Below are 27,530 nucleotides of genomic sequence, written 5' to 3'. Positions count from 1 at the left end.
GAGTATTATGTGTACTGCAGTCTTACTAGGTAGTCCTCCACAGGGGGTCCCTCTGCAGACTCGGCACCATTTGGTGGTTTATGGTTCTCCTCACAGTGTGGTTCATCTACCGCACACAACAGAGAGATGGATTTTTTTTTTTTCATTTCCTAACCTTCACTCTGAATTTAAGAAACTCTGGCTTTTCAACACCTCAAGTAACCATTTTCCCTCATTGCCATAGTTACAGAAACCAAAGAAACATTCAGCATCATCTATTCCAGGAGTTAAAAATATGAGGTATAAAAATGGGCAGTTTTCTTTAAAAACCATCTGAATCGTTGCAGAACACGACCTTGATTGACGTGCAGGCGTATCTTTAGACAGATTACTGTTGCATAAGCTTAAAAGAAGCAAAATCATCTGTTTTTGCAAAGAGATTATATAAAAAGGGATGTGATACAACAAAGCCTTCAGATGATTTACATTTTGGCATCTTGTTCTAAAACAAATCATACTATTGGATTTTGCTCCAGTCAACAATATGATTTATTCTGTATTATCTGAGCTCCAGCGGTTCATGAAGATTACCTGAAAAAATGTTTTCATCTTGTATCTGGTGTATTACTATCAAATTATTAAAAAGATTGTTTTTTAATTTGCAACTTTTTTTGTTTCTCGGTTTATTTACATAATTTCTCAAAAATTGTTGCAACAATCTAGTCATTTTTGTTTTCCTCGTTTTGTTAGGTGCTGGTTATAATTGTGTTTGAATGTTGTCTTTTTAAACCACTACAATTTAAAATAAGTTCATTTTATAAAAATAAAGACATACTAATTTAAATTACATTTCTTTTCATTAAAATTCGAAATGTGTCTTTGAAAGAACATTTCACCTTGCTCGTGTGTTCGAGTTGAACTGTATCTATTTTACCTTTAAAAAAAACAGAAATTTAAGCAGAAAAAGCTGTTAGTATAGATATTAAATTGTAAGTTTTTCTTTCCTCAGACATAAACACGTCTAAACATTAGTGTCAGACACCTGCTGTAGATGCGTGGCTTGTGTCACGCTGTTGTGTGTCTGCTGCAACAGGCCTCAGGGTTTCTGCAGCCGATTCCTACACAAAAATACACACAGGACAGAGGAATCACCATTACAATTTGCAAGTAGAAACAGTTAAAGTGGGAAGATCATATCCACCTAAAAAGGAATTAACTTGAAAATAGGCAAATAAAGTCAAGTGCTGAACTACATAAAAAACGAAAATAGTTTTAAAAAGAATATATATATTCCATATTTAGAGATGTTGCGGTTTGTATCTAAACAATTAACAAATGGTAAAATGATATATATATATATAAATTAAATGAAACAAAGAAGGTTGCTCCACTCCAACAGCCCCACCCACAACTCTGAGGCAAATTTCTACTGAACTCTGCAGAAAAAGCTTTAAAAACAGACTTTAAGATTTGACCAATTATTAATCTACAAGCACTATTTAAAATGTGAGTTTAATAAAAACATGAACAATAATGTGTTTTGTGTTCCTTGTTACTAAACAAGCTTGTTTATCCAGAGCTAAATAAAAAAATCTCTCTTTGACGAATTGTTGCAGAAGACTATGACATTACAATTCATTCATTCCTTTTGTTCCTGCGTTGTATCAGAGCTAATAACAAAGTCACACCTGTCTAAACAATCTCCAATTTATAATATCGCCTAAAAGGAGTGAGCTTATGGGAGAAGCAGAGAGTCAAACCAACTTCAAATCAACGTTTAACAAAAAAAGTAAAGAAAAAAAATCCAAAGGGCTTCTCAAAGTACCTCAGAAGAGAGGATGGTCCAGCTGTTGGAACTGCTGCTGCCAGACATGGCCCTCTAGAGGCTATTCCCGTCTCCTGCAACACAAGAACCGGAAAACTCATTTGTATACTCAATTATTTAATAATATTCTATTCACAGAACAGACTGTCCTTTATCTTGTAACACATTTACACCCTTACACATGCAGGGAATTTGAATACAGACACACAAAAAAGAACCGACTGTAAGGTGTGACATTTAGTAGGGAATTGTGTGTGTTTGTGTGGGCAGGAAGTGTCATCGGGACCATTCAGTTCTTCATTAGTAGTTTGTGTGTGCTGTGGGCTTAGTGGACTCCCTGGCTTTTGACTAGCTGAAAAATGGCTTGGCACACACATGGGTAACTAAGGCTTCCACTATTCCAGAGACTCCTCAATGGGCTTCACTTCAAAGTTGTCGGAATGCTCAGTAGATGCCCACACAAGCACATTTCAAAGTCAGGGGGGTACAACTGTGTACTATATCTGACTTTTTGCAAATCACCCACTGTACCACTTTTATGCATCTTCACATTTCTAAAAGTTTGAGCTTTGTATAGTAGGCCGTTCCATTTGCTCCATAAATGCCCCAAAACTGCTTTACTTAAAACCACATTAGCCGAGGCAATGACACACTTCACTTTCAAAATGAGTTCTTTTCTATCTCCTTCATTTAGGTCTCCTAATTGAGTTGCTCCCCGGAGAATCTAACTGAATCTAGCTTGGGCCCACAGGAGCATTGAAGAGGATATAGTTGAATGGCTTAAAAAGAAGCTCGCTAAATATGGTTGCCATTAGATTGACTGGAGAAACATGCAAAACATGGCCACTGGGAACGCAGTGATGAGGCAGTGGCTTAGAATAACAGCTTCAACAGGATCACTGCAGGAATCACAACAGGAAATGTTTATTGAGATTCGAGAAAAAGTATCCATTTTGTCTTTGTTATCTAATATTTAAAAGTGCAATGATGAACATTATAATTTAAGCTGCACATGCGAAAAGAAATTTACATGACTTACAAATACATTATGAAAAGCTTATAGAAAGAACCATACCGGAAGTTCACTCATGACAAATATTAATATTCATCCAACTACAACAAACTCATAGTTGCAAGAGTAGCTTACCTAGAGTTATTTTTTTTTTTACAAATAACAATTAATAAACAAACAAAAATAAATGAATAAATAAAAACCTAAAGCACATGACATTTCTTTAGAACGGCGCCATGGAAAACTTTCTTCCCAGCATCCCCGGAAAGGAGATGTTTGATACCATCAGTTATTAGGAGGATGTTGGTTTGACTCAAAGCACGACGGGAGATATTATTCGCGTGAATAATACAAATAACACCAGGTATTTCGTGAAATAAAGCTTCTAAAATTCAATAAGAACTTAGAAAATTCTCGCAGAAGTTATATTGACGTTTGGAAACAAGTTTCTGCTTCAACACAAACAACCAGGAAAACGACGCTGACGCAGGAGTGGCTGAACAAAACAGAAGCTTCTACGTAAAACTCACTTTAAAAAATACAACATAAAACGTATTAAACCTACCGTGGGAGAGTTCTTCACTTCAGACACCTCTGTTTGTGTCAGAGGGAGAGCTCATTACAGTCTTCCCATCTTACTTGGAAACTTAGAAGAAGCTGCTTGAACTTTATGACTCATGCGCCGCTAGACCAATCATGACCCGTATTTGGTCTTAGCCCCGCCTTCAATGAGCGGATTTGACCAATCAGGGTAGTTCTTCCAGCAAGAGACTGACAGGCTTATACCCTGGTGAGCAGCGAAACGAGAATTTTTACACATTTGCATTTTTATTAGGCTGATAGTAAGATTCTCTTTTAGATATGTTTTCATTACTGAAGCTATAAAGTATTTTTATATCCTTAAATTATCTGAAAACATTCCCTTTTTATTTAAAACATAAAATAAATAAATATAAGCTTCCTGTTGTAGACTGAAGAAACAAAGCGCCAGACATTTGCAAAATATTTCTATTCTTTAATTTTGAACGCATATATTTTATACAGTTAACACCAGAGAGCTACATCTTTGGAAATTCCACACAAACAGGGTTGAATTCCTAAAAGAGCTACATCCATGTTAACCTTTAATTATAGTCACATGTTGAAGGTGCAGTTGTGTTTCTTCCACTGGCAAAACTGAAAAAGAGAAAACAAGTTATTTAAGCCTAAAATCTCATTATTTCCTTTCAAGAAACAGATCTGAAGAGCAAATGAAAGTGTTTTAGCCTCTATATATATTGACTGAAGTAAACTTACCAGTGCGCCTCTTAAGAGAGTAGCTCAAAAATTCAATTTTGAATAAATAAATTACTGCTAATTGACGATGCCCAGTAATAGAACTAGTAGGAAAAATCAATCTTCCCAAACTTGATATACTCTCTTTCTGTCTCTCAGTCCAGGATCTCTTTAATGCACCAGCAACAGAGCAGAAAATAAAGGCACTCCTTCACCGACTGGATGAACCCATATGCAAAGCTTCCTCCCAGGACGTTTTTGCCTTGTCCCAAACCTGAGGTCATATCCCGCAAGCGCTGCCCCAGAGATGAAGAGGGCATGGCCTGGGGAAGAGGACGCTGGGGGTGCATGGCTCAAGAAGGCAGACAAAAGGGAAGCTGCAGGGCCGCCACTCGGAGGAAATGTAAGATGAGCCTGACAAATAAGATCGGTGAGCAACAGCTGAGATCTGCTTCATGTCACGACCACCTTTGTTTCCTCTATTTATAACCTTCTGCACAAAGTGCTGGCTGCTTCCATTCAAAGGCAGAGTTTTCTATGCTCTTTGATTGGACGGCACAGTGATACAGTGTGCACAAAGAGGCGCTCCATGTCGGTCTTTGTTTATGTAACAGGTGGTCAGACTTTCTAGTACCGCCTCCTTTGTTCCTACACCTCATTTTCAGTTCACTTCTGTGAAACATCATAATTAGTCAGTGCAAGGTGGAAACATCAAAACACAAACTCTCAAAGAGGTGAATGATATACATTTATATTTATATACGGATTCTACATTTTCAGATACAGGTGTAAACAAACGCGTTTCCCTAAAAAGAAAACAAAACATTTCAAAAACAGAAAAATATAAAGTAAAAATCAATATCTGTGCACGCTAAAAGAACCTTTGGCTTCAAAAAAACATAAGGAAAAACAACAAAAATTACAACAGAGTTCAAAAAAACACAATCGACATCACCAAACAAACCACAAATTTCAGAAAAAGGATTTTGTCATGCAACAAAGGCAACCGTGATAAACAAAGTGAACGCAGGACCGGTTCATTATAATACAGAAGTGAGTGTGTTCCAGCACAACAGGCACACGCAGTAATGACAACTTTTCTCTGGCTTTCCTATTTTTAAAGTCTCTAAAAGTCTGGCGGACCCAGCTGTCCCTCTGGCATGTGTGCACATGCGTGTTTGACTCCGCACATGCACATTTCTGAGGCTGACTTCTGACAGGTGGGGGGGCGGGTTTATAGGCAACAAAGCTCCCTTCTCGTGTCTCAAGGTTTTGGCTTGGAATTGTCCTCGACGTGAGCTACCTTAACGCTGTCTTTGTTTTACGCAACAATGGAAACAATCATACAGTCCAAAAGCCGAGCAGTTAAAACATGAACAGTATTTACAGGTGATCAGGAAATCGCCCTCCCCACCGGTGACATCAAGTATCTGTGACTTAAAACTCAACGCTGGAAAGTGCGTCCCAGGAGATTGTCATCACTGGGAACGTTTGCTGTTTGTCGGGAGTGTAATCCTTAGCGAAGCAGTTGACTTCGTTTCTATTAAGTACATAAGGTGACTGCATTGAAGTGACATGACTGCATTGAAGAAACAAGGCACGATTAAAAAGATATTTAAAAAAAAAGAAAACACCACTTATCAAAGGAGGACAGAAGAAAACGGAGTGTCAAATTCTCCAAAAAGATCCTGGTATTTCTTTGAAAAAAGCACACAGAGAAGCAAGATTTGGCTGGACGTTTCAAAAATGCTGTAAAGTGGGATCTTTACTTTTTTTTTTCTTTAAGTTCCCAAAAATACACAAAAGTGACTAAACTCATTAAGAACAAACTTTGCATTTTTTCCTTTTTTTTTGCAGAAGAATTCATTGCTCAGAGACTGGTGAAAATTTCCCATTGGCCATCATGTTAAAGGTTTTTTTCTTTAATTATTCGTCTAAAGATATAACCCATAGATTGTCAATGCAAATGCATACAAATATGTAACAATAAAGAAAGTGGCCGAAAGGATCCAGTCTGTTTTTTTTTCAATTGACTAATTTTTGGAATTGTGTCTGACATCAGAGTACTTTTGAATTTTTTAATACTAAAATCAGGCACCTGTTTTTTTTTCAGTATAAGTAAAACAGGCTCATTTTGACAGTAGTATGATAAACAAGTGGTGGTAAATATCATGGCTTCCTTTTCTGTAGTTAGCAACCAAGTTAATGATCTTTGGCATGACACATGGTTTGGAGTGTGTGGTCCAAAGGTGTGTGTGTGCAAAGGGATTAGAAGGATGCAGCGGTTTTGATCCTCCTGCATACAAATGTCCAGTGAGTGACGAGACTTAAGAGAACAGACTGATATCTATCTAGAAAAAGAACACAAATGATGGTCTTTAGCATAGCAGTCCCAAATTTCGGGTTTTCATCCAGCAGTCAAAGTTCAAAAGACCTTAAAAGAGGAGCAGATTGAGGCGGAGGGACCTTTCAGTCTGCTAGAATTGTCTTCAAGTCAGAATTGCTGAAGTCCTCTTGTGATGCTTGAAGGAAGAGGTGCAGAAACAGTTTCAGAATCCAGTTTGTTTTAGTCTTAAATGCTTCAGCAACAGTCTGAGGGCAGAACCCCTCTTTCCAAAACGTCTGTATCCATCCTCAATCCTTCGCAGTTCGACTACTTTAGTGAGTATTCATAATGGAGAGTCAAGATTGTTCTTCAGAATTGGATTGCATTTGCTTCCTGTTTCACAGTAAACGGAGAAATTGCAGCAGTGCTTCTCCGTGCTGGAGGACCGCACCTGATATTGTTGGTTGATGAGAGATTGCAAGTCACAGTTTGGCAGAAATATGTTACAGGAGTGATGATTTTCTTTCTTTATTTTTGGTTCTCTGTGCCGAGCGTGTCCATTTATATTTATGTTGGTGAAAATGTCATGATTTTCTGTTGGAGCATTTCATTGGTGTGCAGTTTCAAGCTCTGCGTTCCACTGGCTGCTGCAGATAGACTTCACTCCCGGCTGACACGATGGGAAGTCTGTTGTCCAAGTGGTAACTGATCAGGTGGCTGACACTTCCAAACCGGTGATCTTTTGTGCGCACCTGATGAAAAAAGAATAACAAAAGAATTTATGTGTTTGCATCCATTTCCACGGAAAGTCATGCTTCCCCCCCCTCTGTTGCACTCCCACTGTGACTCACCACCCCTTCTGGATCCACCAGCAGCAGGTGTTTGGGTTGACCCCCCTGCTGCCCCGTTAGAACATATTGTCCGGGTGTGGTACCGGACTCCCGCACCAGGAAATCGCCGTCTCTGGTCAGAAGTCTCTCTGCTTCCCTGCGACTTAAACTGCCATGGAACCAGATTTCGTTCTGCAGCTGCTGCACCATAGGGGGCGCCGCTGTCACAGAGACCCCGAGGGCATCATCCAGTGGTTCTTCAAATAGGGAAACAAAAATATCAGGAATATTCTCCTAAACTGGTCACTAGTAATAAAAGACTAATCATAGTCAATCAAAAAATGATTGATAAAGAACTAAAACAAACAAATTAAAAGTGCTAGAGAAGCATAAAAACAAGCAAGTGAACAATGATAGAGTCAATTAAAACATTCATTACTTAAAAATAAAACCCATTCTTAGTTTTGCTTAGGTAAAAATTGTATCCTGTCAACCATTAATGTTTGACTACAAAAGCTTCTATGGATAAATTCTTCTTTCCTTATCTTCTGTCTTCAGGAGAAAGCAAGCCACTTCAGTGTAAAGTACAAACCACTTTGCTCATCTCTACAGATATTGATTAACCCTCATTTTTTCCATATGGTAAAATAGAATATCATAATTGCCAGTCATTTTCCTTCATACTGGCTCCCACCCGCACGTCATTTAGAAGAAATCAAGCCACTGATGAACTTTCCCATCGAGTTTCCCAGCAAACCACTCCATTTAGACGTATTACATAAAGACCTCCTTTTGTTCTCGAATCATCAGGTTAATAAATAACATATTAGCCTGACAGACACTCACTCATGTCAAAGGCGTCTCTGTTAGCATTTCCGTTGGCTGCAAGCGGAGGACGAGGTTTGTCCACATTGACATATGAAGGGTCATCAAAGAGCTCTCGAGTTCCTTCTTTAGCACCCACTAAAAAAAAAGAAAAATAGAGACAAGCTGACATGAGTGACCTTATCTCAACTTCTCATTTCAACAAAGAAGTGAGATTGTGGGGTGAGGGAAATGGAGCAGAAAAACACTTCTTAGAGCTGTGGCACTATCAAAACTGTCAAATGGAAGAAGGGCATTAACCAAGGGGAGTTTGTAAAAGTATAAATAAAATGACTGTCAGATAGAAAAAGAAAAAAACACCAGCTCACCTGGTAGCGGGGGCAACGGCTGTTTGTGAATGTCATTCTGGCCCTGCTGTCCATAGAGCTGCAAACACAAAGGCGTTCAACCAAATGATGTCAGCTCTTGCATCATGTGACCATCCTCAAACAAAGTACACATATGCGCAGTAAAAAAAGAACAAATTAAAATGCTGGTAAACAAACTAAATCCTGTTGGGGTTTTGATGGTTTTTTAGAGATTTCAAATATAAAACCGTATTTAAGTCCTACAGAAGCCAAAGTCAAACAAATGTAATAACTTCATAATTTGTCTTTGGGGAGGCAAACATTTATCTAAATGATAAGTGTCAGCACGTTGTCAGCAGCAGTTGTGTAACTATTTCAGGAAATGTATCACAGATAACATCAGCTTTGCTCACACTTTTTTAACTGCAGCCAAATTGTGATGGACTGTTTGTAGGTAGTAAAAAAACGAGTGAATTTGAAGATGTTAAAAGACTTGATTGGTTTGGAAATGTATTGTATGAATCACCAGGATGAAAATAGGGCACAAAGGAAGATGTGGGTCTTCATACTTAAGTAAGGACCATAACAAAGCTCTTATGTGTGAATGACGCAGTTTGTAGCCTCTGTGCTTCATGATGTGAATGTGTGCATAAGCAGACGTCTTCTCACCAGTGTGGCTCCAGAGCGGGTCCTCATGTCAATTATTCCACCGGGAGGAGGCTGCTTCCCTGGGAAATTGTTGTAGTAAGGAACTTCAGGAGGCGGTGCGATCTCCTCCTCCTCCTCCTCCCATGCAGAGCTATCGAACGGAGCCATTCTGGGGGGGGAGGAGGTACAGATAAACCAGTTGACCAAAAAGAGTCAGGAGGAACATAAAGCAGATTTAGGTTTTTGTTTGAATGTACCTGTCATGAGGGGTGACCAGTTTAGGGGGGGTTTTAAGGTATTGTTTGAAACGCAGTTCAAAGGCCTGGCCGATGGTGCTGATGACTTCTTGAGCTAAACCCTCTGTGCACTCCAGGATATGACATGCTGCAAACAGGAGGGAGGAAGAACAGATGAGGAGCGCATCCTTGAATGAAATCCTGAGCTCAAACGGAAAATAAGCCAAAGAACAGAGACTAAAAGACAGAAAGACAGTTTACGTCTTTTAGTCAAATGTCTCAATGAAAGCAGGAAGGGTCTCCTTCACTTGCTCTACCACACATTAAAACATCACATTCAAAAAGGCATTAAATGATTTCATAGTCGTGTGAGAAAATGAGTACGGACTTCGTCATTTTTATAAATGCATCATTTCATTTTTTAATAAAATCTGGGATGCTAGTATTTTTTGAGTTTGCCATGAAAATAATCTGTAGCTTTTTATCACCATGTAAATGGAGAAAACACAGGAAACAGCTGATTTATGAGCCAGAGAATCCTGATTAAATCTCTTCACAGAGGAAACAAAGTTCTGTTTTCTGGCTCTTCCGGTAGATGTAACCTCCACGACGGCTTGATGGTGTCGGTTCTGCTCACCTCTATGGTTGACTGGGTCTTTGGCCACATATGCTACGTACTCTGCTGTATCCTGAGGGAGACACGGGAAGATAGTTAAGGGAGGAGAGGAAAGGGATGGGGGGGAAGAAAATCAATAGGAGGGAAAAAAAAGTGAAGGGTAGCTTTGAGACTGAAAGGCTGAGAAGAAGACAAGGAAATAGATCAAGCAAAAGCTGCCATCTTTAAGTCGCAACAGAAGTTAGAGACATAGAATGAGCTGGAAAAGAGATAACAGGAAGTAATGCGGTCGGGGGCTGCGAGCCAGTGAGGCAGCAGTGAATTAAGTGGTATTCATAGGATTAGACAATGACTTAAGACAGGAAGGAAGGACATGCACGGTGATGAAAGATGGAAAAAGGCCAGAGTGAGACTTGAGCTGAAAGAGAGGGCTTGGGTGACTCACTGGGTCTCCTCCAGAGGCAAAGGATATGGACTGCATGTGATGATTGGCAATAATCTGTGGAGAAAAAGAAGAGTGGATGGGAGGAGAGAAAGAGAGCACATGAGGACGATGAAGTATGTAGGAAGTGAAATCAAAGCATGTTTATGGAAAAGAGAAACATGTACTGTTATATAAAAATAAAAGCCCCTTTTCCTCAATTGAACATCTGCAACAGAGATAAATAAAAATGAAGAAGGGAAGGAGCACCTTTCTAACCGTCTGCAACAACCGCCCTCGATGGATCAATAACAGCAACAATGCTTGCTAATGCTTCACACACACAATGCGTGCATCCAAGTCGTTTCTTTTTGGTGAAAGGGTATATGATGTGCTAAACGACATGCTCCTTAGTGCTATGTGTTAATGTGAAAGCTCTGCACTGCTGTATACCAATCTCCCCAAAGATAGACATCGCTCAGTGGCTATTAACTCATTAGAGGTCTGAGAGGCGCATCACATCCTGCCCTGTGGTAAGGCAAGAACCAAGACAATGGTTGGGAAGGATTTGTGCAGCATCCAGAGCAAATGAGCTAAACAAAGTGGAGAGGCTCTAAATTTATCTGTAAATGTTCCAGAAACTACCAACTCGCGAATCGTGACTATCTCGGAAACTTAACGTTCCGTTTGGCCTTTCTTCCATTAACTGAACTTGTTTTTCCTGAATAAAATCAGTGTTTTTAAAAAGTGTTGCAGAAGTTATATGAAAACACAAAGTAAACAACTCTGTACTTAACAGAACTTTAATCAAAAAACACAAACACAACTGATAGAAGTTTAAAGGAAGAAAGACATCTGCAGCAGAATGGATGGCAATCCTTGTCATCTAGAAAAAAAAAGAACTATTGTGTTAAAAAAGCAACAGGAAACACTTGCTTCTTTAAAAATATGTCCACAAGAAGTAGGATTGTTCTTTTCACACCATCCCCATAACAACTACATCATAAATTTGACAGGTGAATGTCACAGGCTGTTACACATCCACACTGATAAGCAGATATATCTTGATGCTTGCTACTCAATAGTCAGCATGAGATTGGGAAATGGGATTGTAGTCTAACCTGTTTGCAGTCAGAGGCCAGCAGATTGAGGCTGCTGGTTGAGATGGTGAGGCTGATTGGCATGCCTGCAAACTGCAAGTTACTCTTCCCCAGAATTGATGTGAGACACCGAGAGGAAGGCTGCAAAGAAGAACAGCACAAAGCAATAACTTTACTAAAAGCTGATATTTTATTTTGTGAAACTAACCTCACAGCTGGAGAGATATATGTGGACATAAATGAGGAAATGCTTTCCAGTGTGGGAGTGACTGCAACTCCAAAGAATGATCTGGACTCCAAAGCCAGCAAGGCCTGTGAGGCCTGTGAGGCAGGCCAGATCACATAATGTAGGCTTGACTAAGACTATCACATGGGCCGAGCCAAAACAATTGTGCCAACTCATCAATTCCAATCCACCTCCTGTTCTCACGGCTTTCATCCAAATTTGCTCCAGAATATTTGGAGAATGCTGTGAGAAAAGTAGCTCAGCCACAGTAACCTAAAAAAAAAGAAGTGACTAGTTTTATCTATTCCAGTCATCATACTAAAGAATTTTTTGTCTGGAATAGTAGACTGCCAGTAATTCATTGGTCAAACCCAGTTTTGCAAGCAGACAGCTGGATTTAGTCATCTGCTTTATAGACTGTTTGGGTGGATGCTTTTAGTTTTACAGACACGGCGTTTGGAGGCTGTGTTTGCTAATCCATAGTGCTTCTTAAGCCGGACACTGGCTCCCCACAAGCCTCCCCTGTGGCAGGGGAGAGGGAGAAAAGAGACCTATAGTGATTGGTAATTACCTGCAAGTGGCTCACTCACCACACAAGTGCACAATTATCCTAAATCAAGTTCCTTCTGGGCTTATGCAAAAACAAAAAGAATTCCAGGGAAGCCGTTGGTGCGATTCCATGGAAAACAAGTATTGGTTTGGACAGTCGGAGTATTGTTGCTTTAGGATTGGAAATCATTTTTAGATTCAGGCTGGCTGCCCAAACTCAAAAATGTGTGTTTAAGAGATAGCATGTGACTGACTGGCCAACTGACCACACAGTAGACAATTGAGGTAAATCAAGGTCTTGGCCAGAAAAAAAAAAAAAAAAACGAACATTTTCCACTGTTGTCCACTTCAGTGTCATAAATAAATAATAGCCTGTAGTGTTGTGTTTATGCGTGTAGTATGAACCTTTCTTCGGCGGGCTCCTTTGGCTCCGGGTACTGCCTCACACACCACAGCAATAGCTTCCCTGAAACAAGAAAAACACGACTGTTTGGGAATTACGCAATATTTCTCCACACCTTCCTGCTCACACATTTGTGTACATAAAACGAGAGCTGGCAGCTGGAGTTTAGAGCTCACAGCTCGTGCTGTTTTTACTCCTCTTTGCCACAGACACAAACATTTCTGTAGAAACCAAAAGGAAACCACCAGGACGGCAGAACTTTCTAATTTAAGCCCTCAAGAAAACAGAAGGGCTGTGTAAACAAACGCCCACATATGGCCAATCAAAATATAGCAAAGAAAGAAAGGCAAAAAGAGAGGAAGCAGGATAGAACATGACCAAAAGGAGAGTGAATTTACACACCCAACAATTCTTTAGGATATTTTATCCCCTCGTGACCTGTGATAAATAAAAAAGAAAGGCAATGAAATGTCTCACCTGGTGACTTGTGTTCTGGTGTTAAAGTCCAGCGCCCGCATTGACTGTAGCACCTCTACACAACCCATGTACTGGTCAGGAAACAGGAAGACAAGTCATTCACATCAAACATTTCTGACACAGAAAACAGAAAAAATGCTGTCTATACTGCAGAGTGTCAGTGTGTGAAGCTTCATTCACATAAGGCTTGGAAACACTCGTTCAAGTGGCCACTTGCAATAAAGGATGTATTCAGACTGGACACATTTGGTCTGCTTAAAGCTAAGAGTTCTTCTCCCCCGATAATCCGGAACAAAGTTTCGGTCTGAACACGTGCAAGCAGACCCTGGTCCGGGACCAGAAACTGCTCTCTGACCCATCTTTTGAGGTGGTCTTGGTTAGTTTTCAATTGGACTGAACTTCGGTTCACTCTGAAATTCCTCGGTTTGAATACGATCCGCTGCGAGAGCAAAATAACTGGACCAAAACAGCCACTGTAGCCGGTCTTTAGCGGACAAACGTGAAGCAGCAATCCAACAGCAGCTCATTAAAATGTGGTTGGATGAATGCAGGCTCATAAAAACAACTTTTAACTTTATAAACGTGTTTTCTCAATCTATGTGTCACAAACACTTGTTAGCGTACCTCAATAGCAGCCTTGCAGCATTCCTCCATCGTATAAAAGTTACACTAAAAGGTGTTGAACCGGGCCTTCATACAGACGTTCAAAATTGCGAAATAAAAAGTTTGAATAAGTGAACTATCTTGACAAGTATTTCCAAAGTGCAGAACATCCATCTTTCTATTTTGTTTTGCCCCACCCCCGTAACTGTTTCCCAATGACTGAAGAGATCTTTAGTCACATGGCTTTGCTTACAAGGTTTGATCCAGAACAGAAATCTACGGTAGATCCCAGTCTGAATGCAGACCAAGCACAAGGTTCAGGACTATATCCTGACCAAATTAAGCAGATTCAGTCCAGAACAAATCATTTTTCCAGTCTGAATACACCCTAAACGTCTATGGAGATGCACATAAATGGGCGTTTTGGGCTCCGCATTCAAAACTCTCACGTTCACGCATCTAGCTTTTTACGACCATTTTTGGGCTCCACATATAAACGTGTCCATTGAACGCGTACATTGAACTTTGATCAGGGAAGTAGTGATGTATGAATGGTATCTTTTTTTTTTTTTAATGGAAGTGCCAACCATTTGAAAATTTATCATGAAGGAGAAATTATTAATTACGGTTTGTGCCAGGCCAGAATTATATGACATCAACTCTTTCATATGTCATAATAGAACTGTGAAAGAAAAAGCAAAAGATCTGCACCGCTTCAACATTTCACAACAAGCCTCTTCCTACTGTGAGTATATGCCTAGTACCGAGTAGGAACATTCTAGTGTACAAAGATTTCCCGTTGCATCACATGCCCGGTGTGTACATAGCATAAAATGGAGGTTGGTGGGAGTGTTCTTACCGTTACAGTGTAGGACACACCAGTGGTGCTGACCACACTGTCAGAGTGGAGCCAGCCACGGGTGGGCTTGTTAACAAAGGAGCCATGCCGCGTCCATTCATCTCCTCCCAGCTGCCCTCCTTCCACCCGTGCCCTCCTGGACGCCCCTCCGAGCCGGTTCATGTCCTGCAGAGGAGGTCGGGGAGGGGGAGAGGGGGCAGTTAGGAGGGGAACAGGTTGGTGAAGAGGAGGGGAGGAGCTAGAGTTGCTCCTATCGTCCCCAGAGGACTCCACAGCCAGCTGAGATGGCTGCGACCTGCTCGAGGCCTTGAGTCCTGGAAGGAGAGTAGCAGTGACGCCCAGACGAAGGGAACCCATCCTGGGGAAGAAGGAGCAGAGAGTGGTGGGGCTGTTTTCTGCCGGACGGGGAGAGGTGGGGGGCAAAATGGGAGTGAGAGACGAGGAGGAAAGAGAAGAAGGTAAACCAGGGGAAGGGGTCAGAGGGGTGGCGGGACTGGAAGGTGGGAACGACGATGGATTAGAGTTCGTGTCATCGTTTGAACTCAGCGACTCACTCCGAAAGTGGGTGTACTTAGTTTTGGGCACAAGCTCCATATTGATCTTGCAGAGAGTTTTTAATGCCCAGACAGGTCCACAGAGGCTGTAGTGGTTCAAAGTGTCTGCCAAACTAAAGTTTCTCTCTGAAAAGACACAGCCATTTGCATGTCTTGCTCATGGTTCGAGCTGCATCCACGTAATCTGATTGTCTGTCCTCCAGTCATTGTATGGCAGCCAAACCAAACTGCTTTAACTACAAGTCCGTCCACAGAGAAAGCAGAATGAGAGAAGGTCCGGAGAAGTGGGGTGTCCCAGATAGACAAAAAGGAAAAGTTTCATTCAGGACTTTTACAGCTCATGTTGTTTCAGTCTTTTAGTGATTTGTTTTGAGTTCTCCAGGACTAATGAAGACGAGCTCTCAGCTCCACAGTTCTTCTTGGAGTTCTGCCATCATGTAAAACAATCTGTGAGTATCTCATCCCAACATAACCGTCCCTGAGTGAGAGCCAGTTTTTAAGCTGTCATTAGAGTCCCCACAAGTTCCTGTCACTCGGAATGCATGTTTTTTTCTGGAACCAAGGCTGTGCACTTGGATGCAACACAACTACATGCGTGAGGTGCTGGAAACCTTGCCAGCCCGCAGTGATGGCATGCACATGTGTGAAGCAGCTCCGCTTGGCAGTCTTATCTTGCTTGACAGAGGCCCATAAAAAAACAAAATCCCATTAGGAGCCAACACAGGGATTAGAAGAGGGGCTGTGCAGACATCATCCAAAACTTTAACTGGTCAATAATACACCAGGCACCTGCCGGAGAAGAGAGGAGGGCTCCTGCTCTGCAACTACCAGAGTTGTGTGTCAGCAGCAGCAACAGCTTCTTAAGCACCTACTTTTCATGAACATAACACCCTCAAATGTGTCATCGGGTGTTGTTTTACTCTCTCTCCCTCTTCCTCCAAATGATTTCATGTCCTCTCTGAATGGCTTTGGCCCTCTCCCTTCCTGCGTCTCCTTCTTCGTCTTCTCTCCTCTTCCAGATGACCTCTGGCGAAGCTTCTTTTCCCTTTTCTGCGCTCTTTCCCCCCTTCTCTCTGTCTCCTTTCTTGTCCTGGAAGTCCTCTCTCCTCCTCCACACAATGTACTCTGCCAGCCTCTGTCTCTCCAGCGCCTCCGCCCTCTCTTGCGCCACCACTTCCTCCCTTCTTTTCCAAACGATCTCTCGCGCCCCCTCTCCCCCTCCCTCGATGGCTCGCCCGTTCTCCAGGCTGTCCCGTTTAACAGAACCGCACTCAAAAAATGCAAGTGAGCACCGTCTAAATGCCTTCTGAACTTAAGGTTTTGTGATGGCTAGAGGCGAGACACGGTCATTACAGACACCCGTAGAAAACCAGAAAAAAAAAATCAAACAGAAAAGTTTGTTTTTAAGACTGGGCTCACAGAGTGGAGCCGGTTCCTGACAGAGGTTCCTGATATGGCTAAAACAAAAGAGCCTGCTTTTGTTCAAGTGTGTTCCCTAAAATTGACCAAGTTTTCTTTTTTTTTTTTTTTTTTTTTGCTGTTGTTCTTTATTCCTTGAGCACCATTGAATCGTGGTAGGCCTCCTGGGAGATGCTGTCTGACGGGTACAGTGACAGACACTGCAGCACCACGGTGGTGATGTAACACGGGAGAATGTGGGTCATTGGCTGATGAACACTACTGGTGGGCTCGTTGTGATGGCAATGAAACCTGATTTGTCAGGTTTGATCTCATAATCCGGGCTTCCACAAAGCAAGAGCTCAGCAGTGCTGAAGATGAACTTGCTCATCAGGGTTAGAAAGAAACCCAACTAAAACTGCATTTTGTTATTGGTGTCATCTGATCGTTTATTCAGTAACAAGCCCAGATTATAGTCTTTTACCTGAGAGAAGAATGTTGACACTGCCACATAGTGTATGATATAAAAAAGCCAGGACAGCTCCCAACCCAATGTAAAGAATGGTTAAATCTCAGCTCTGCTCAACAGACACCTTAAAACATTGCATCTTTCTGCATAGACCAACCTAGAAGGCAAATATTCTGATTACATTAACAGTCGCTCACAACCGACATCCCACAAATGAAACAGTCTGTAACAACTTGACCTCAGTGGGAGGCAAATTTACACTTACAGCCCTGCAGCAAGCTGGCCTGCCTAAACCTCAGTGCTGCTGAGGCACTAGTCATATTTACAGAACATTGACCTTTAGACTTGCAAAAGACGAATAATTTACACAAGGCTGCACATCTGGCACCAACCTTTAAATAATGCCAAAAGAAATGGCTTGTTATAACATTTCAGAAAGCAACTATGCCAAAAGTACAACACTCAAGATTGTAGTGGGTGCTGGATGCATGGCAAAAGGAACAGTCGCCTACACCAGTCTAGCACCACAGAGGGATTGTCTAGCAATTCTAGCTAGCCATCCATCTGGTCTTGGCCAAAAAGCACCAAGGAGGATCCAGATACACTCATGCACTGCCAGACAGGCCTGGATGATCTCCAGAAAGCTTTAAAGAAGTATGGCTGGAAAAGTCACAAAGTCTTTAGACAAAGAGCATGCGGAATAAATTAACAGTCTGTCACACACTCAATAGAACCAAAAGTAAGTCCAAAGAGGATTAGAACGTCCCAAAGGCAATAGATCCAACACATGTGTTAACAACAGACAAGGGACACCAGTTGTTTCTTCTGAGAAAGCTCTTTGAGCTGAGTCAACCCTAGCTCTAGGATGTTAGTGCACAAACACAGTGAAGGTCAGGTGACTGCAGAGGAGACGGCCCCCTACATGAAGAGAAATCCTGAGTCACCAACAGACGAGCACTGTAATGAGCAGACTGTCACAAATGCAGCACTGCTGATGACTGATGATCATAGGCCTCAGGGTCAACAGTAGCACCCACTGATATGTGCAAGTGAAATCAGAGTGATAATCTAATTCACACAGTCATGCCCGTTAGTGGCACACTGAGGACAGATGACCTGAAAACAAGAACATGGGATAATAGACTTCCACACAGACAGAGATTGAGTTAAAAACTATGATATCTGACATAAAAACGAACAAACCGTACAAAACATGGGCTAATTCTGACTGAGATGCTATGATGATACACACTATCAGTAATGAAACAGCACCAGTTTTTAAAATGAATTTTGAAAAAAAAGAAAAGAGGAACTTTACATCTTGTTCTGTCTGCAGCTGCTGCCCGTTGCTATGGCAACAGACATTAAAAGAAAAGCCTGCAGAGCATGTATGCCGTAAAGTCCCGACAACAGCAGGAATTTTCTGGGATAACTGCTGTGTCGAATCACGTGGTGAGCATCGAGCTGCTGCATAAACTGCTCAACAGATGAGCTTTTTGCTTTTTTTTTTTTCTCACAAAACACCAGGATAAAAAAACACAACTAACAAAAAATCACAAGCTCCTAGAAGATCAATACGATGAAGATCAAAGTTTGACTGCCTCTGAGCCAGCCATTACACCTAATCAGTGTTGACATCCTACATTGGCTGCATGAACTGACTAACAGCTACAAGTCAATCACAAATCATTTTAGACAACAATAATCTCTATTAACAAGGAACACCAAACCTTAGTATTTAAAAGACGACTGTTAAGAAAACTTGCATAAAAAACCTGAATCTTCTCAGAAGCTGCTAAAACAAATGATTGTATAACCTCCTGCAGATCTACAACTATAGAAAATAGAAAATTAGAAGTCAGAAAGAGAGTCTATATTTACAAAAAGACAAAAAAAGTCATTTAAAAAATGTTTTGTATCAAGGGAGCAACACATTTGTTTCTGTTGTCTTTTGTCTTACTAAATATCAAAGCATCAATAGTTGTTTTTTATTATTAATAAACCAATCATGAAAAGCTGGCTTTCATGTTCAAATAAGAAGAACCCCGGTGATGTATGAACAGCCTCAGAAAGTCGGATCCTTCGTCCTCTCCTTCCTCTTTCTCCGGCTTTCTCCTCATCCACTCCCAGAAAAACGCGCTTCCTCTCTGATCCGCTCTTCCGCTCGGTTAATTCACAAAGTCACTGCCGGCCGCTCCTCTCCATCTATCCTCTCTCCTCCGTTTGGCTGCCTCCTCTTTCGTCCCCCTCCTTAGTCACCCTTCCTGTCTCTCAGCGGATGGTGAAATGGCAGTGCTGTCAGGATGGACAATAGCACTCCTTCATTGTACTTCTCTTCTCCCCTCGTGTCTGCCTCTCATGCCCGCTTTCCTTCCACCTCTGTCTGTTTGAGGGACGAGCATGCTGTCTACCCTCCCCTCCTCCTGTCTGGGTGGGTGATGCTGCCTCCCATTTTCTCTTTCTCTCTTACTCTACCGTGCAGTGCTGCATGCCCCCCCCTCCACCTTCTTCTTTTCCATTCTACTTCCTTCCTGCCCCCCATCCCCATCCCGCCTTCAGCTCTTCTCTGCAGCCAGAGTCATTTTGAAGTGCACATATGAATGCACAGCTAGATGCTGCCCTCATTCACATTAATGCACTTTAATGCTCAAGGGGGGAGAGATGTGGAAGCAGGAAGGAAGAGGCTGAGTGTGCGTCTCCATGTGCACAGCTGTGCATGCGAGGACAAACTGGGCTGTTTATGTTGGCCATTCAAGAGTGCTGCCTTCATGTTTGGTAACCTGAGAAACACATTTTGAAGAGTGGGACAAAGAGACCCCCCTCCCTCCTTCAAACCCCCTTTAGCCAGCAATTCTATGTGACAGGAGGTCACTCTGTATAACCTTGATGGAGCCAGATAAACTTAAAAAAAAAGCATGACTTGCATCCGTACAATAAATATGAGCCACACTTACATGACTAGGACACTAACAGACAGAAAGCAGAGAACCCAGAAATTGCCTCTGACAGTCAAGCGCATCTGATGAGAAGCCAGTGTTGCAGAAAAGAGAGGAAACCAGGCATAGAGAGTCGCGGGAACCAAGCAGAGGGGGGACAGCGACAAGTCCTCAGTTCACACCAAACAAAAAAAAAAAAATAAAAGTGCTTGCAGCTTCAATTTGAACACTACGCCCCTGCCAAGTGCCCCCCTTCCATCCCCATGCATGCAGTGATTATGGCTAATGATTAATAGTGAAAAACAGCGCCCTCCACCAGCCTGAACCACATTAAAACACATGAAACACTGTGGCACACAATATTTACAAATTCCTCCGAAACTTTTGTGTTCTGAGTTTTACAGAAAAGACTAGAGAAGAGACTGCAACTTTTTCTAAGGTAGAAACTGTCATAATAATTAATCCAGTCTTGCATAACAACTGTGTAAATAATTAAATCATCTCCTCTCTTTAAGGATATGATTTTCCCTTTCTGAATATTATGCAACCCAGTCCCAAAGGACCCAAACCTGCAGCCCTGAAAAAAACATAACCATAAAGTTCAATTCGTGGCTCATTAAAGCGACTTTATCAAAAGTCCTATTAAAGCTGCCAGGGTGAAGGCAGGATTTATTGCTGGACTGCTGTAAACTGCATGTGCTTTATTTGGGCAAGACTAATAAACTGACGTCCAAGTACATTTGAGGAAAACTGCAATAAATTCACTTGTGCGTATACATGGCAGAGTAATTACTCATGCATGACTACATGCTGACTTCAGACTCTAGTTTTACATAAATAAGGAAACTCAAGAACATGCTTTACTTTAATCTTTCTGTTAGACTGCTGCAGTGGGGTATATGTGATAAAAGACATCGCCTTTCACACCACTTTTTCAGTTTTTTTTTAATGTATTTTATAAACAGAGCTGTCCCTCGAAATTGGCGACTAGTTTACCTGAGGATTCAGGATCATTTCATATAAAATTATAGAATTTTAAAGATTTTTGTCCAATTGTTTTTCAAATCAAATTTATTTTTTAGCACAGTAGGGTTTTTAGTTTATTTTAGTACCAAAATCCAGACAAATATTAGTTTTAATGATCCATTAAAAGTTATGTTCACCATTAGAAACTGGACATTCTATGGCACTTATTTAAACCTTGAACATTTTATTCATCTAACTAAACCACTTATAGAGTTATGGGCACCTTAAAAAGGTAGAAATAATGATGAAACTTATATCCAAACAGACTAAGTATTAGTCCTGTAATGGACTGGCAAACCATCCACTGTGTACTCCGCCTTTACACAAAAGTAGGTGTGACAGGTTCTAGTGGCCCTTTGACCCTGAGAGAAATTGGAGGCTTTGGAAAAAGAGTGGATGGACGGACGGTATGGGTTCACCAAATTTGCTTTAGTTACTGTGCTTCACTTTCTAGCAGAAACAGATAAATTCTGCAGGAGCTAGTAGTTTAATTTAGATGGAATGACCCTGAGTATTAAACTCTACTCACATCCCATCGTAATGACTGTACGTGACATGAAGTTCTACAACTACGATGACTAAGCTACAAAAATCCCCAAATTAATAGCTCACTTATTATTTTCCTAGATTTTTGATGATTTTAGGCAGTTTTCTAGTCATGTCACTAGTCTCTTCTATAGTACTTTGTCCGCATTTCAAATTTAGTTGACATCAAAATGAAGTAACTCGTATGCCACTGTGGCACAATGTGTTTTTGACGTCTGCCTCATATTATTTGAATCTCTTACCATATATTCCATTGGCCCACACAGGCTCCCTGTCAGTCTGTAATACTAAAAACACCAAAGTGCACATCAGACACACAAGCAAAACACATCGAGCCGATTGCAGCAAAGCTCCAAAGGCGCCCACTTGACCTCCAGCATGCTTTGATCTCTGAATCAGCTGTGGAGAAGACGGCTGGACAACACTGACATGAACGGCTCATTTGATCCAGCACACAAGACACATAGTATTGACATAAAACTGACATACAAACAAATGAACAGAAAAAGCAACAGAGGGTAACCAAGCAAAAGGAAGCTGAATTGTAAACCTGTTTGCATGTTGAAACACAGCCTGTGGAATGAGAGGAATACAGTGAAACAACTTTGTGTTGGGGAAGACTGCCTGGACTTGCTCAGTCCAAGCCACAAAGAAAGCGTTTTGTTTTAATGTAAGCTGAAGAAGCCTGTGGAAGCTGCAAGAAGTGAGTATTTAATAGATGAAAACAAAAGCTAAACAAGGCTTTATTGCTCCAGGCCTGTTCTTAAACAGAGTTCTTATATGAGGATCTGTGTGTGTGTGTGTGCATAATCCGACTTGTCTAAATTACTCTAAGACAAAATACGATCCAAGATTAGTTAATAAACTGAAATAGTGACCTTTTTTAATTGGAATTTAGCCAATTAAAAAGACAATCTAATACCAGTTGACATTACTGAGAAAATTGAAGAAACAAATAAATCCACAAGCACAGAAAGGACAGCCAAACAACAACAACAAAAAGGCAGAAAAACGAAAAACCAGGAATCAAATTTGCCAAAATTAGCTTCAGTGTCAACATTAGATTAGCCAGGCAGTCAACAGGACGTCTATCCCTTGGTTTCATAGCTCACTACACACACAGCAAACATGTGAGCTGGATATTTTGGGTTATGCCAACCCCTCCATCTACCCCCTCCACCCTCCTCCTATACCAACACTCCCTCCTCCCTATCTCTTTCCATCAGTCCCTTCCTGTTACCCTCCGTCTCGCTCCACTTACTGTACAACTTCCACTTACAACTTCCCCCCCTCATTGTAAAAGCTTATTTTTCTTGAACTTTATTAGTTCAACACTTGGAGTAAAAAAAGAACACTATTTTTTTAAACATTTACTTAGATGTCTGGAACATTGTGTAGAAAAAAGTCTGTTTAAAGTTTCTATGGTAGGTCTACACATCATTTAAAATTAGTTATTTTATTTTTACTCACTTATTTTAAAAGTTTTTTTCTCCTCAAAGTTAGGCATGCATTTTTTTATTTTGAGCTAAAAAATGAATTAATAATATTTATTGCTCAAAGTAAAGAAATATGAGAATCAGCTGTCAGAATCAATTTAAGTGGCTCTGAAGAAAACCAACCTGACTAGGAAAAATGTTAATATTATTTATACTACAGCACTGATTAAAATGATAGAATGGATGTAGATATTTATATAGGTGTATGCATTCAATACAAACACATAAAAAGTGAGTCAAAACTAAAAATCTAACAAAATTTTATGTGTAGCTTTAAAAGCAAGATTAAAACCAGTCAAGGCAGCTATTTTCAAGGAAAAATACCAGGGGTGTAAGGATTAATTGATTAATTAATTAATTCAACCAGGTTGATCTGTCTGAAGTAAAATGTTAATCAAACTGAATCAAATTATACCGTTAAAAAATCGTTTCAAAAAGAGATAAATTGGTTATAATCAATATTTAAGAATTATCATTTGGATTGAGGAAAGGTAAATTAATTTTACTATAACGTCAAAACGACCAAGTGCCACCACAGCAGACAACACCTATGTGGTGTCGCAAAAAATGATCAAGCCATCATCACAGTCCAATCTGTGGAAACACTGAAATTTACAAAGATGTGTGACCATACAGTGTGGGAGGATTTTGTAATAATGTTCCATTTGTGTTATTTTGATGTGGGAAAAAAACAGAGAGCGGAACTTTATTAAACTAATGCAAATGGATTTGTCATTAATTCTTGTTTACTTGTCTGTTTGTACAGATATTTAATTTTTACTTGATTATCTTGCAAGAAAAATCAGGAATCTGGAAAACTTCTCCTGCACTGTTCAGTACCAGGTATTTTTCTCTAAGTCACACTGGTTGAACTTTTGGCCAAAGATGTCCTGGATCAATTTTAGGTCAGTGTATCGGATCGAATCGGGTAATTCAAAAATGAATCAATATCGACTATGAATCGTATCGTCAACCACTAATTATGTATGAATCGAATTTTTGTTAAAATTAATCGTACCACCCAAATTAAACACGTGAATCCAATTAAACAACATGGAATATGAAAAGTCAAAAATGAAAATTCCTCATGGTTTGAGACTGTAAACATTTTTCCCTCTTTTTAGAAGGCCTACTAAGGCCCATCATTTGGTAACTAACTTGTGGTAACTTTTCATAATCTAATTTGAATAATAAAAGACATTGATACCAGCATCACCATGAACAAAACTCTTCAGAAGTGTCAAATTTTGAAAATTTTTTATATTAATGTATTAATATGTTTCTGTCTGTAACAAAAGTCTTCACAGGAAAAAGCCAGGATAAACCATAAACAAAATATGAAGAAACTTGAAAAACAATTCTTGGAATGAAAGAACACAAAAATACAGATAAAATATCAGTGTGTGGATAAAACACCAACAAAAAGTGATAAGCAGACCATATTTAAAAGTACAATCAACAACAATTAAAAATGACTTTTGAAAAGGATGTTGCAGCCACACGTGTCCTCATTTGTATAAAACCATGAGATTCTTATCTAGCTGTGGCTCCGATGACGCGCTGAATGCAGTGTGCAAGCAGTCGGCCGAGAGCTGCAGAAGGAAACTCTACAGAGACCCAGTTCTAATGTGTCAGAAGGTAGACGGACAACCACATGCCACGACCTCAAAGAAACAACAAACCCTCCTATATATTGTTTCTATATTGCTCCTTGCGCATTTACACACACACAAAGAAAGGAAAAATAAAACAAAGTCAACACCAGCAGGCATATAAGGGTTCACGAAGTGAGTCACCAAAAAGTGTCCTGTCAACAAGATGATTTAAAAAAAAAAAACTTACCACACATTTGCTTCTGTGTGCAATTTCTACCCTTATATGAAATTTTTTAGAAGGGCATGTATTGCATTTTATCACAAGTGAAGCTCCAACAATCAAATGTCACCGTTCCCTATCAACAAGAGCTACATTTTTCCACTCAGTGAAAGAGTCTGAACAGAATTGGACAGATCAAATTTTAATCAAGTGCACAGGCTCTGCCAGTGTTGTGACAGCACGACTGTGATGTCCAGCTTTGACGGACACCTTGAGCCTTGGACCGTCTTTCTGTCAGCACCACGTTTGCCCTTGTATGGATGGGCATGTGGATGCTTCTACGCCTGGCTTCTGCCATGAGTCCCAATCTAACTCCTTTTTTGTATCTTTTGATTGGACCTTCTAGCCGTCAGCATTTCATCAGTGGTGATAAGTTCCAGCATTTAATATCATGTCAGGAGCTGCTGGTCTGAGCGGTGTGGCTGACCCTGATAAGGGAACTGAACCTGATGGTTTCAGTCGCCTCAATCATCCACAGCAGTCCCTTCAGTCTCTTTCCATAAGAGTGTCAGTCCTTCACTGGTTCACGGTAAACTTTAACACTGTTTCAACACATTTGAAGTTTGTTTTGGTCAACGGTCTCCACGGATACGCTGTGTGAACACGTGAACGTGGAGCAGAGCTCAAACGTTTGTGAGGGTTTTGTACAGATTTTTGCCAAAGTTGAATATCTAAAAGGAAATCCTGAGAAATCTACTTTTAAAATTTAGTAACGGATTACACATTTTTTATCAAAATATGTTCAGTATTGTGTTTCAATATACACAATGTGTTTTCAGTCATGTTTTCTTTTTTCTTGTTATGAACAATAAAAAATGCTTTTGTATTAATGTCAAATTGGAGTCACTATAAATGTTATTACAACAGATTTCGCAGAACTAGAGTGACATTCTGCAAATTAAATCTTGCAGATAAAAGTGAAGATCCTCCCGTATTTTCAACGTTCCTGTTAGTTTCCGCCTCATAAAGTTGTGTATAAATAAAGAGGCATGATGGCCTAAGTTATTTTTTAGTCTTAAAATTTATAAAAATTAAACTAGTTGTGCTTTGCCTCGTTAAAGATCCACTCAAATCATATTTTAATCTATTGCAAAGTGGTCTTTTAATTATGATTATACTGTTTTAGCCTAAATTAAAACACCTGTAATTTTCTAGGACATAGTTTTTGCAGAGTGACAGTAGTTCATTAGAAATTCACCTCAGAGATGTGGACAGGACTGTTGGTGTGGAGTAAGCCGGCCCCTGCTTCCCGACATCCTTCCCTTAAAACAGTGATGTCCCTTAAAACCCCAACCTAACATTACCGATGCAACAAAAATGGCGAGCAATATCGGAGCTATCCAGTCGTACAGTTTTGAGCCAGATTCCCGCTCAGATGGGAAAAACAAAGACGTACACAGATCTATTTGTCTGCAAGTGGATGCATCAGAATGGAGCGGAGCTTGGAGCTTGTGGCCCGCGGGTTGTTCATAACAGCTACAAGATTTTTCCGGCTGCATTTTTTTGTCTGCTCCTGATTCACAATTATTTGAATAAAGAGATACTCAGAAATGTAATTTTAAGCCTAATGTTCTTTATATATACCTTCCATCATGAGAATAATGCCATGAGAACGTTAAAAAAACGCAAAAACCACGATTGGAGTGGGTCTTCGAGAGAGAGAAAAAAAAAACTATCCTGGTGTTGTTTATCTAATAGTCCTTGTTTTTCTGCCCTGGAGGGCTATAGAAAAATTCCAAGAAGACATTTCAAAATAACAGAGCAGCTATTACGATGACCACGATGGATCTGAAATAACATTTTCATGTGAAATATTTGCTTTATACATTTGCAATCTCTTTGAGAGGTTAATAATGGTGTAAACTTGTATTGATATTCCTTTATCTTTTCTTTTAAAAAACAATCCCTTTTCCTGTTTCAATCACAGTTGTGATCCAATCCCAGCACTTCTTAGGGGGGAAATGATGAACAACTGTCCCATTTATTGCAAATTAAGCTAATTTAATTATTAGGCTACATTATTATTTATTATTCCATAATTTGTTACCGACATCTTTGAACTCAAAATGTCTTAAAAACAAAGGTAACAAGAAAAAATAAAATAAAAAGACATTTTTGAGGCTTAAATCTGTCAGAAGACAACATATTACTATCTACATAAGTTGGACTGCACACGTCCCCTTTCGGTTATTGAAAAAAAAAGGGTATTAATTTCAAGCACAATTGTGTTGACCCGCGAAAACCACAAATACACCACAAGTTATTGAAACTTTCCATAGGAGCAACAGTTAGGGAAGACTGACGCACGGCAGCACGTACACTTCATTTCCAAAACACCAAAAAAGTGCGGTCAGTCAACTTTAACGAGCTACTTACCAGCTCTTTTCCTCCCTTCCCCTCGTCTGCCCCTCCAAACCCCCCCTTAAATGCGGCTACACAAACTTTAGCTAACTACCATACACACTCGGGACAGAGCGTCGACGGTTCCGCTCACCGGACGCTTCCCCTCAAAACAGAAATAAATAAATGAAAGTTTAGTTTAGAAGAAGAGAACTCAACTTCTTCTTTAGTCTCTCCTTCCCTTCCTCCTCCCCCTCCCGTCTCACCCCCTCCGCGGTCACGACAGACGGCACTTCCGCGAACAAATGGCAACGTCATCTGTTCGCTCGCAGA

The 27,530-nt window shown here is 40.4% G+C and overlaps 3 protein-coding genes and 1 long non-coding RNA gene across 12 annotated transcripts in view; 1 reads left to right on the top strand and 3 right to left on the bottom strand.

Annotated features, from left to right (window-relative positions):
* Positions 1 to 3,515, bottom strand: part of pbxip1b (pre-B-cell leukemia homeobox interacting protein 1b) — an 8,555-nt gene extending 5,040 nt beyond the window's left edge. For all 4 annotated transcript variants that reach the window (XM_024268129.1, XM_024268130.1, XM_024268132.1 and 1 more), the window contains exons 1-4: positions 3,382 to 3,515; positions 1,805 to 1,878; positions 1,022 to 1,097; positions 27 to 106 (exon numbers count right to left, since the gene is read on the bottom strand). In XM_024268129.1, the coding sequence (XP_024123897.1) occupies positions 27 to 106; positions 1,022 to 1,097; positions 1,805 to 1,852 (204 nt within the window). In that variant the 5' untranslated portion in view covers positions 1,853 to 1,878; positions 3,382 to 3,515. The remainder of the gene's footprint in view (positions 1 to 26; positions 107 to 1,021; positions 1,098 to 1,804; positions 1,879 to 3,381) is intronic.
* LOC118599847 lies at positions 3,491 to 5,717 on the top strand. The gene is made up of 2 exons (XR_004949361.1): positions 3,491 to 3,606; positions 4,251 to 5,717. It is a non-coding gene; the product is annotated as an uncharacterized LOC118599847 (long non-coding RNA).
* LOC112143898 (lens epithelial protein) lies at positions 3,591 to 4,473 on the bottom strand. Its single transcript, XM_024268140.2, has 2 exons — positions 4,113 to 4,473; positions 3,591 to 3,992 (listed from the first exon to the last, which is right to left on the bottom strand). The coding sequence occupies exon 1, from the start codon at positions 4,439 to 4,441 to the stop codon at positions 4,247 to 4,249; it is 195 nt and encodes a 64-aa protein (XP_024123908.1). The 5' UTR covers positions 4,442 to 4,473; the 3' UTR covers positions 3,591 to 3,992; positions 4,113 to 4,246.
* On the bottom strand, positions 4,826 to 27,530 carry shc1 (SHC (Src homology 2 domain containing) transforming protein 1). 6 transcript variants are annotated; one of them, XM_024268137.2, is made up of 14 exons: positions 27,417 to 27,530; positions 21,729 to 21,773; positions 14,558 to 14,722; positions 13,096 to 13,166; positions 12,621 to 12,681; positions 11,462 to 11,581; positions 10,365 to 10,418; positions 9,941 to 9,992; positions 9,325 to 9,451; positions 9,089 to 9,236; positions 8,441 to 8,498; positions 8,094 to 8,210; positions 7,269 to 7,504; positions 4,831 to 7,169 (listed from the first exon to the last, which is right to left on the bottom strand). In XM_024268137.2, the coding sequence occupies exons 1-14, from the start codon at positions 27,513 to 27,515 to the stop codon at positions 7,041 to 7,043; spliced, it is 1,482 nt and encodes a 493-aa protein (XP_024123905.2). In that variant the 5' UTR covers positions 27,516 to 27,530; the 3' UTR covers positions 4,831 to 7,040. The 6 variants fall into 6 exon arrangements, with proteins under 6 accessions (XP_024123902.1, XP_024123905.2, XP_024123903.1 ...); XM_024268135.2 differs by having other exon boundaries at positions 27,234 to 27,487; XM_024268139.2 differs by lacking the exon at positions 21,729 to 21,773.

Source organism: Oryzias melastigma, linkage group LG16, assembly GCF_002922805.2.
Source record: "Oryzias melastigma strain HK-1 linkage group LG16, ASM292280v2, whole genome shotgun sequence".
In the NCBI taxonomy this organism is placed as follows: Eukaryota; Metazoa; Chordata; class Actinopteri; order Beloniformes; family Adrianichthyidae; genus Oryzias; species Oryzias melastigma.
The sequence above is the reverse complement of the archived record's forward strand: the minus strand, read 5'-3'. Positions and strand labels throughout refer to the sequence as shown.

Bases quoted from the DNA above. Each gene is read 5' to 3' on its own strand.
- LOC112143898 (XM_024268140.2), bottom strand. From the start codon at position 4,441: ATGCACCCCCAGCGTCCTCTTCCCCAGGCCATGCCCTCTTCATCTCTG.
- shc1 (XM_024268133.2), bottom strand. From the start codon at position 15,151: ATGGAGCTTGTGCCCAAAACTAAGTACACCCACTTTCGGAGTGAGTCG. The intron at 9,237-9,324 runs GTACATTCAAAC...CTCCCCCCCCAG, and splicing joins CTGGTCACCCCTCATGACAG to AATGGCTCCGTTCGATAGCT. The intron at 8,499-9,088 runs GTGAGAAGACGT...TTGTGTTTGCAG, and splicing joins CCCGCTCTGGAGCCACACTG to CTCTATGGACAGCAGGGCCA.